Here is a 9,887-nt window from a genome sequence, read left to right as displayed (position 1 = left end):
GTCTGTGTGGGGCTCATGGAGAACGTGTGGTCTGTGTGGGGCTCATGGAGAACATGTGTGTCTGTGTGGGGCTCATGGAGAACATGTGAGTCTGTGTGGGGCTCATGGAGAATGTGTGGCCTGTGTGGGGCTCATGGAGAATGTGTGTGTCTGTGTGGGGCTCATGGAGAATGTGTGGCCTGTGTGGGGCTCATGGAGAATGTGTGGCCTGTGTGGGGCTCATGGAGAATGTGTGGCCTGTGTGGGGCTCATGGAGAATGTGTGGCCTGTGTGGGGCTCATGGAGAATGTGTGGCCTGTGTGGGGCTCATGGAGAATGTGTGGCCTGTGTGGGGCTCATGGAGAATGTGTGGCCTGTGTGGGGCTCATGGAGAATGTGTGGCCTGTGTGGGGCTCATGGAGAATGTGTGGCCTGTGTGGGGCTCATGGAGAATGTGTGGCCTGTGTGGGGCTCATGGAGAATGTGTGGCCTGTGTGGGGCTCATGGAGAATGTGTGGCCTGTGTGGGGCTCATGGAGAATGTGTGGCCTGTGTGGGGCTCATGGAGAATGTGTGGCCTGTGTGGGGCTCATGGAGAATGTGTGGCCTGTGTGGGGCTCATGGAGAATGTGTGGTCTGTCTGGGGCTCATGGAGAACGTGTGTCTGTGTGGGGCTCATGGAGAATGCGTGGTCTGTGTGGGGCTCATGGAGAATGGGATCTGTGTGGGGCTCATGGAGAACGTGTGGTCTGTGTGGGGCTCATGGAGAACGTGTGGTGTGTGTGCGAGGCGGCCCGGCCATGTGTGCTGGGAGCCAAGCACAGGTCTGCTTGGGGCTCTGTGGCCAGGACACATGGCCAGCGGGGTGAACCGAGGGACCTCACCGGAGTCCAGACCTTGGACACGGTGTGGCCTCTGTGCCCTGCGGGTCCCAGCCCTCAGAGCTGGGTGCACAGGTCTGGGGAGCAGGAGAATGGCCCTGTGTGGGAGGGGGCCTCGCACACACCCCACCCGGGCCCCCGCACACCCCCAAACAGCACGTATTGGCCAAAGCACCGCAACATAACCAGGCCCGTGGCAGCTTGGACACGGAGCCGGGGGGCAGAGTGGCCGCCTTACCCCTCCCAGGTGTCCTCCTGGGGTGCCCCGAGCCGTCTCAAGATAGCCCCCCAGCCAGGGTAGCCCTCCCACCACCATTTGGAGGGGCTGCTGGTTTGCACAGAGGGGAGGGACCCAGGACCCCAGGTCCCCAACAGCCCCAAGAGCACCCCAGGCTCTGCCTTCCACACAGAAGGGGCCTGCAGCCCCCTCCCAGGGCCTGGAGCGGGGGACGGGGAGGGGGGTTGGAGGGCCAGGCGCCATGTGATGGGACCAGGTGTGGGGAATCAGGGGCTCCCTGGAGCCCTGGGGCGGGAGTGTGGGAGGCGGATGGATGGGGGTGCGGAGGCCAGAATCCCACGGCCGCAGGGGGGAGTGGGCCCCTGAGCTGAGGCTGTGGAGGGCCTGGCTTTTGTCTGAGAGGCTCCAAGGAGACTTAGGAGAGATTAGATCACGCTGGCGGCGGAGGCCCAGGGGCGGAGGCCCGAAGATAGCGAGCTGAGAGCTGCGGGGTCAGGCAGCGGACACAGGCAGGAGGGGCTGGGACCCTGGGTGTGGGGCAGAGGGTGGGGGGGGGCACAGCCAGGGAGAGGGCATGAGGACAGGTTGCTACACAGAGCCCGAGCCCGAGAGAGGCCACCCCACTCTGCCGCGAGGTGGGACTGCAGGCCAGTCCCTGCAGGCGTGTCCCAGGCAGGAGGGGGGGGGGGGGGGGGGGGCAGGACCATGCCAGCTGAACACTGAGGGTCTGGGTCTGCTGGGCCAGGGCAGAGGCGGTGGGTTTTGGACCCTCGTCCCCGGCCAGCCTGGTGTCGCCCTGAGTGAGGGGCAGCTCTTTTGTGCCTGGTGCTGCAGGGGTCTGTTTTCCATCTTTGAAACAACCCAGGGAGACTCGACTCCATGGGGGGCTCAGAGCGGTGGGGAGGTGTTGGTGAGCGGACCCCGCGGGACACCCCCTCCTCTGTGCCTTGGGCCCTAGGCGGGCCACTTTCTCCCCAGTCAGCATGCTCCTGGGGAACAGGAAGGAGCCCCCGCAGGGTGGACAAGGGCGAGGCGGCTGCCTAGTTGGTTCTGCCCTGCCCGGCCTGGCCCAGCCTGGCAGGGCCCGATTGGCGAGGCCTAAGCCCCGGACTCAGGTGGGGCAATGGCAGGGCTGTCTGGTAGCCACAGCCAGGTCTCCGAACCTCAGGACCCTTGTCCACATCCTCCCTGCCTGGGGTCAAAGCCACACTGGCCTGTCCCCGGCTCTGCTCAGGCCCGGGGTCCAGGCTGCTGGAAGGGGGCCCTGGGGTTCTGCAGGCTGCACCCCAGGGCCCCTCCACCACCAAGGCCCACACAGATGCCAGATGCCTGCAGAGCCTGGCATCTCCCTCCAGCCGAGGGCAACTTCTCAACCTCCTCCCATGGCCTCTGCCTTGAAGATGGGGAAACTGAGGCTGGAAAGGGCCGGGGCCGTCAGCCCCCCACAGGCAGCCCCGGGGCCGCTTGGGTAGGAGATGCGAGCTGTGGGCCGAGGGGTGACCATGTCTCCGTGTCCCCAGGCTCGCCTCGCAATGGAGCCTGGAGGACGAGGAGGAGGCTGCACGGGAGCGACGTCGGCGGGAGCGAGACAGGCAACAGAGGGCCCAGGACCAGGATGGAGGCAGCCCGACCCCGGAGCCCCCGGAGCAGGAGAAGCTGTAAGCTGCCCAGCGGCTGGCCTGGTCCTGCACCCCAGGCAGAGGGGACACGGTGGTCAGGCTCTACCCTGGGGTCCCACAGCGATGCGATTGGGGGGCCAGGCCCAGAGCCGCAGCAGGACGGTGGCGTGTTCTGGGTGAGGGGCTCCCCAGCCGGGTGCCAGCAGAGTCACGCACAGCCCCTCCCAGGGTGCAGGCGCTGGCCAGCTCGAGTGGTCCCAGCCCTGCGTGGACTGATCCTGACCCCAGCTGCAGGGCCCGGGGCCCCCAGCCCCCCGCCCACACTCCCTGCTGCCGATGACTCACATACACCGAGTCCAACTTGGCCGGCCAGAGGCCCAGGAGGCCTCCCGGCTGGGCTGGGCTGGGCTGTTTTTCCAATATCGCCCCTTTCCCAGGCCTGTTTTGTTCCATTTTCTCCGAGTCAGCAGCTCTGGGCGGGGTGGGGTCCTGCAGCGGTCAGAGCCTCCGGGCCAGGTTCTAGGCAGAGCTGCCAGAGGCTGGGGGCAGGGGGACCCGACCTGCACCAGGATCCCGGCCTGCAAAGGGGATCGGGGTGCAGAGGCTCCCCCTGCACCCAGGGAAGGAGCCGGGCAGGGTCCTGGGGCACAGCTAGGAGGGCAGACACTGGTTACCCACACGCAGGGACTTGGGCTGAGGCGGGAGACACAGCCCAGCGCTCAGGGAGCCCCAGACCAAAGAGGGACACAGCCCAGCTCTCAGGGAGCCCCAGACGGAAGAGGGACACACAGCCCAGAGCTCAGGGACCCCCAGACCAAAGGGGGAGACAGAACCCAGCTCTCAGGGACCCCCAGACCGAAGGGGGAGACACAGCCCAGAGCTCAGGGACCCCCAGACCAAAGGGGGACACACAGTCCAGAGCTCAGGGACCCCCAAACCAAAGGGGGACACACAGCCCAGAGCTCAGGGACCCCCAGACCAAAGGGGGACACACAGCCCAGAGCTCAGGGAGCCCCAGACCAAAGCGGGAGACAGAACCCAGCTTTTAGGGAATTGTAAACTGATGGGGTAGAGACAGCCTTGTCTTGGGGAACCCTGCCTTAATGGGGTGAGGTGCAGCCTTGGCCTCAGGCAGCTGCAGACTGTGGGGGGACACAGTCCTGCCCTTAGGGACACTGATGTTGGGCAGATCTGGTCCGGCCCTGTGAGCGCCTCCCTGGCACATGGTCTGAGTGGGAGGAGGTGTGGGTAGAGGTTGCCTGCCCTGCACCCTGGCCTAGCTCAGCCTCTCTGCTCTCCCCCCCCCCGCCCCCCGTAGGCTGAAGGCCTCGGAGGCCCCAGAACTGGAGGAGGACGAGGGGTTCGGTGACTGGGCCCAGAAGCCAGAGCTGCGGCAGCCCCTGCAGGGAGAGAGCCCAGAGGGGGAGCAGGAGGCCAGGCAAGTAGGGGTTAAGGCCGGGAGAGAGGCCTCAGGCAGGGCTCTGCAAGCCCCCCAACACATGCCTGAGCAATAGCCCTCTGCTCCCCTTCCCAGCCAGCCCCCCGAAAAGGCCCCACGACCGGGAGGGGGAATGGGGGAAAGGGAGGAAGAGAACGAGACGGCAAGGCGGCGGCGAGGGGCCGCGGGAGCGGTGAGGAAATCTCATTCCTGGGCTCCCCAGGGCCCTGGGCCCCATCCAGACCAGCTGCGGCCAGCGGTGTTGCCACATCAGCACACATCTGCAGCCCACTTACGTAATGGAGGCTCTGGCCCCCGCGCCCGCCCCTTCCTCCCTCGGGGCTGGCTGGCCTCCATTCCCACGGAGGGGAGCAGGTATTTCCAGATGTGCGGGCCCGCGAGGCGGCCTGGGGGACAAGCTTTCCAGATGTGCAGACGTGTTTGCCGGTTTGAACCGGAGCGGACGGGGGTGGGGGCCGAGCTCCCCGGGGCCCAGGGCTGGGGGCTGTTCCCCGAGCTTGCCCCCCTCCCCAGTTCAGGCTCTGAGCTCTTCTCTGAGCTGTGCAGGCTGTGCCCAAGGGCCCCCATGTGCTCAGGGTCCCAGCTCTGCTTAGGAGCTTCAATGGGGAACAGGATCTCCCTTCGCCCCGAGTATACCAGACCGCCAGCTCTCCCCGGGCCTCCAAGCAGCCCGAGCTGTGGCTCAGAACCCTTCCCGTCCCCACAAGCAGACTCCCTCCCCTCACGAGCCGCCTGCCTAGCTGGGGCCCTGGTCCTGCCTCAGCCTCCTGCCTACCACCCCCTCCGGGCCCCAGCGTTCCCCATCTGCCTCTGTGAGTTGGGGCACATTCTGCATTTCTGAAATGGGGCTGGGGTCTGCAGGGCGGCCACGGCCTGGCTCCTTCCTCCCCAGCCAGCAACAGGCCGGCATTCTCAACAGCAGGGGGCGCTTTGGCTCTTCCGTAGAACCCCGGGCTCGCCTCCCTGCACCCCCACACCTGCGGCCAACACACTGCGACTGAATGGGCCCTCTGTGTGCCTGCCGCTGGCTGGACCCCGGCCCACCCTGGGCGGTGGGTCTGGGTCTTGGTTGGCACCAACACCAAGGGGCCTGAAATCATGGAAAATTCGAGAATTTCCCACCTTCTTCTCCAGGTTCAGTCCCGCTCAAATGCAGAGCAACTGGCTGCCAGCAGGCTGGCCCCCCCTCCCCTGTGGCCAGCTCAGTCAGCCCCCCTCCTCAGGGATGCGTCCTAGCTGGGGCCTGCCCTGGCCTGTCCGCCAGCTGACCAACCCCTAGACCACCCCCAGACCCCACCTCACTCCATGCAACAGCCGCCTCCCCAAGGCCACGGGCCACGCTAAGAGCAGGGCACCTTCGGCCGTGGGGACCGGCCTTCTAGGCTCCAGAGTGGGTGAGGGGAAGCAGGACCCACCTCACTCCATGCAACAGCCGCCTCCCCAAGGCCCACGGGCCACGCTCAGAGCAGGGCACCTTCAGCCGCGGGGACCGGCCTTCTAGGCTCCAGGGTGGGTGAGGGGAAGCAGGGCACGAGGCAGGGGCCCAACCAGAGAGAATGAGACCGGGTGAGCCTGGTCATGGGGTGGCCCTCAGTGGGGCTGTGGTAGTTGGGGCTGTTTCCCAAGGGGCCCGGGAAGCGGGGCTGGCTCGTAGGTCCCTGCAGCCCCTTCACCCAGGGCCTGGGTCTCGGGGATCCTTAGCACTCTGCTGGTCTGACCGGCCCCGTCTTATGGATGAGGAAACAGCCTGGGAAGTGGGAAGGGACTTGAACCAAGCCATCAGATGACCCCTGGTCAGCCTGCACCCTTCTCCCTCCCACAGGCCCTGTGGGCACCAGGATGGTGACGAGCTGCGTCCAGCCAGAGTCAGCCTGGAGGAGCTGCATCTGCACCCCGACTCCGAGCCCCAGGACGAGCCAGGGCCAGAGCAGGCAGAGCCCGTGGGCCCAGAGGAGACCGGCCGGGGCAGCCCGGGCCCAGCAGAGGCTGAGGAGGCTGAGGAGGTGACGGTGGTGTCCCTCAGGGTCGGGTGGCATCCGTCTCTGCTGCCTGCTCACTCCGTGGCCTTGTGGGACCAGCCCCCAGAGAGCTGGCAGTGTGTAGCCCTCACATCCTCAGGGCGGGGGAGGGGGGTTGGTGACTCTGCATGGTCAGTCCTGCTGCAGAGAATTCCAGAACCACAGCATGTCAGGGCTGGGGAGGACCTGAGGCCCAGGCAGGGGAGAGAGTAGGTTCCACGTGGAGCAGGAGGGGTGCAAAGGGGGTGCTCATCCAGGTCCCATAAGCTCAGATGTTTCCTTTCCAGCACCAGCAACGTCAGCGGCCCAGGGCGCCCAGCCCCTTGCTCTTGGAGGAGACCACCGAGCTGAGCTCGCCTCCCCTGAGCCCCAGCACCAAAGTAGGTCAAGCCCCAAAGCTGCTGCCTCTCCCTCCTCCCAGCCCCAGAAGCAACCACATCAGCCCAAACAGGGAGCACTGCTGCTCTTTCTCTGCCACCCCCCGGGCCCCTGCCCTCCCCGCCACCCAGCATCCCAGAGAACACCATCAAGGCAGGGGTAGAGGGTAGGCCTTGCTCGGCTTCCAAGGCTCATTCTCTGTCGCCCTGCACAGCTCATCGACAGAACCGAGTCCCTGAGCCGCTCCATCAAGAAGAGGTGTGTACCCTGATGGCTTCCCAGGCTAGGACTCGAGGTTCTCCAAGAGAGGTCGAGAGAGGGGGTGGAGATGGGGGGCCTGAGAGCGCTCTCATGGGGCTCAGGGTGGGGTTGCAAGCCCAGTGAGGGGACACAGGGTGTGACCCTTCTCCTACCCTCCAGCAACAGTGTGAAGAGGTCCCAGCCAGCCCTGCCCATCTCCAAGATTGATGACCGGCTGGAGCAGTACACCCAGGCCATCGAGGTATGCTTAGCCCTCCTGCTCTGCTGGGTCTCCACTCTGTTCATGCAGCTCTTCTCATTCACCCAACAGTCCTCCATCCAACCTACACCCTCCATCCAGTCAACAGCCCTCCATCCAACCTATCTCCATCCAACCAACACCCATCCATTCAACCAACACCCCTCCACCTAACCAACACCCTCCATCCAGCCAACACCCTCCATCCAACCAACACCCTCCATCCAACCAGCACCCTCCATCCAACCAACACCCTCCATCCAACCAGCACCCTCCATCCAACCAACACCCTCCATCCAACCAGCACCCTCCATCCAACCAACACCCTCCATCCAACCAGCACCCTCCATCCAACCAACACCCTCCATCCAACCAGCACCCTCCATCCAACCAACACCCTCCATCCAACCAGCACCCTCCATCCAACCAACACCCTCCATCCAACCAGCACCCTCCATCCAACCAACACCCTCCATCCAACCAGCACCCTCCATCCAACCAACACCCTCCATCCAACCAGCACCCTCCATCCAACCAACACCCTCCATCCAACCAGCACCCTCCATCCAACCAACACCCTCCATCCAACCAGCACCCTCCATCCAACCAACACCCTCCATCCAACCAGCACCCTCCATCCAACCAACACCCTCCATCCAACCAGCACCCTCCATCCAACCAACACCCTCCATCCAACCAGCACCCTCCATCCAACCAACACCCTCCATCCAACCAGCACCCTCCATCCAACCAACACCCTCCATCCAACCAGCACCCTCCATCCAACCAACACCCTCCATCCAACCAGCACCCTCCATCCAACCAACACCCTCCATCCAACCAGCACCCTCCATCCAACCAACACCCTCCATCCAACCAGCACCCTCCATCCAACCAACACCCTCCATCCAACCAGCACCCTCCATCCAACCAACACCCTCCATCCAACCAGCACCCTCCATCCAACCAACACCCTCTCCATCCAACCAACACCCCTCCATCCAACCAACACCCTCCATCCAGCCAACACCCCTCCATGCATCCCATCCTCTTCCAGCCCTATGCCATGAGCAGCGTGAGGACAGCCCCAGGTCTGTCTCATGTCCCACCACATCACCTGTGCTCTACAGAACAAGGGGAGCTTCGCAAGTACACTGGATGGAGGAGCACACACCTTTTCAGAGCCTTGCTCCTGCCCTGGGTGGGGAACGCACCGCTGGGGAGATGCAGACACAGAGGATGTCCCCTGCGTGCCCCCTGGGCTCTCTGATGGGTCCCACGTGGCTCTCCACTAAAGTGGCATTGGGGTCTGTCTCCTCTGTAGACTGCTGGCCGGAACTCCAAGTTGGTTCGCCAGCCCTCCATCGAGCTGCCCAGCATGGCCGTGGCCAGCACCAAGAGCCGGTGGGAGACGGGGGAGGTGCAGGCCCAGTCTGCTGCCAAGAGCCCCTCCTGCAAGGTAGGCCCCCTCCCCAGGGAGGGCCACCCAGGCTGAGACCTCCAGGCTGGCCCTGGGCGTGGACGGCCGCGGGGAGAAGGGTGCTTGGCAGAGTGAAGGCAGAAGGTGCAACCTGCCCTGCCCTGCCTCTCCCTGGGCTCTCAGCCCTCCTCAGGAAGCAGGTAGGCAGGAGAGAAGGGCCCAGGGCTACGGGCCCCCGGTCGCTGTCTGCAGTGGTGGTATGTCCTCCTTCTGTCCCCAGGACATTGTAGCTGGAGACATGAGCAAGAAAAGCCTCTGGGAGCAGAAAGGAGGCTCCAAGACTTCGTCGACCATTAAGGTAGAGCCTATCTGTGGTGGTGGCGGGGAGAGCGGGTCCGAGAGCAACAAGGGACCATTCTTAGTGCATCTAGGAGGGCTTCCCGGAGGCAGCAGCATCTCCCTTCTGCCATGCTCACCATTTGCCCTCGGGCTCCTTCCCCGACAGAGCACCCCATCTGGGAAGAGATACAAGTTTGTGGCCACCGGACATGGGAAGTACGAGAAGGTGCTGATGGACGAGGGCTCGGCGCCCTAAGCCTTCCCTCTTGGTGAGTCCAGGGCAGCGGCCTTCGCGGGTGAGTCATGTGTGAAGTGGGCTGTTCTGGGAACGTGGTGGCGGAGACAGGGCCTGCGGGTCCATGTCACAGGGAGCAGAGGTGCCTGTGAGAGCCGAAGGCCCAGCCTCAGAACTGGCCAGAACCCAGACGCCTCTGGGTCTTCCACCCGCCCCCGCCCCGCCTTACATCAGACCCCGTGGCCTCGGGCCTGCTAGGCCGTTCTCCGAGGGGGCTTCACACTCCCTCTTGGGAAGAGGCCGTGAAGTCCCAGCGAGGCTCCCTGGGCAGGTGATGTGGCCTGGCCACTGCGAGGCTGGTGTTGCAGAAACCGATGGGATGATGAGACGGGGCCCAGCCACGACCTCCCTGGTGTCCACTGCCCTTCCCACCAGCGGTGCAGTCAGACAGGTGACCCGCTGCCATGGAGTGACACACTTTTATTGGTGGCCTGGGTCCCAGGGTCCACGTACAGCACCCACGATGTCCTGGGGTGAGTGGGGCCTCCTCCCCCACCCACTCCCCTCCTGAGTCCTCTCCGGGGGCTGTGGCTGGAGGCCTCCCAAGTCCCTGTGGCCCTCCTCCCTCCCTCCCTGCCTCCCAGGAGACCAGGCAGGCACTAGGTGTGAGGTCAGCCTGCCCAACTCCTGCCTCATGTGGACTTGGGCCCTTTCCTTCCTACCCTAAGCTCCCTGCCCCTCCACACATGGAAACCACCTCCTCCCTGCCCCCTGCTCCCAGCCTCATCACTTCCCCACCCTCAGGCCCCTGTCCCTCCTGACA

At 64.7% G+C, this 9,887-nt stretch overlaps 1 protein-coding gene across 6 annotated transcripts in view; it reads left to right on the top strand.

The window, feature by feature from the left end:
• The window catches only part of LSP1 (lymphocyte-specific protein 1), a 42,552-nt gene that overhangs the window by 20,109 nt on the left and 12,556 nt on the right, over positions 1-9,887 (top strand). For 4 of the 6 annotated variants that reach the window (XM_014533116.1, XM_014533112.1, XM_014533113.1 and 1 more), the window contains exons 2-10: positions 2,618-2,755; positions 4,035-4,154; positions 5,998-6,178; positions 6,481-6,573; positions 6,786-6,829; positions 6,992-7,073; positions 8,395-8,529; positions 8,771-8,848; positions 8,996-9,098. In XM_014533116.1, coding sequence (XP_014388602.1) covers positions 2,618-2,755; positions 4,035-4,154; positions 5,998-6,178; positions 6,481-6,573; positions 6,786-6,829; positions 6,992-7,073; positions 8,395-8,529; positions 8,771-8,848; positions 8,996-9,085 — 961 coding nt within the window. In that variant the 3' untranslated portion in view covers positions 9,086-9,098. Of the gene's footprint in view, positions 1-2,617; positions 2,756-4,034; positions 4,155-5,997; positions 6,179-6,480; positions 6,574-6,785; positions 6,830-6,991; positions 7,074-8,394; positions 8,530-8,770; positions 8,849-8,995; positions 9,126-9,887 lie in introns of all 6 variants that reach the window. The other 2 variants (XM_014533114.1, XM_014533115.1) reach the window with 2 other exon arrangements.

The sequence above is a fragment of the Myotis brandtii genome, unplaced genomic scaffold (genome assembly GCF_000412655.1).
Source record: "Myotis brandtii unplaced genomic scaffold, ASM41265v1 scaffold940, whole genome shotgun sequence".
In the NCBI taxonomy this organism is placed as follows: domain Eukaryota; kingdom Metazoa; phylum Chordata; class Mammalia; order Chiroptera; family Vespertilionidae; genus Myotis; species Myotis brandtii.
Note: the sequence above shows the minus strand (reverse complement) of the source record. Positions and strands in the feature narration are given on the sequence as shown.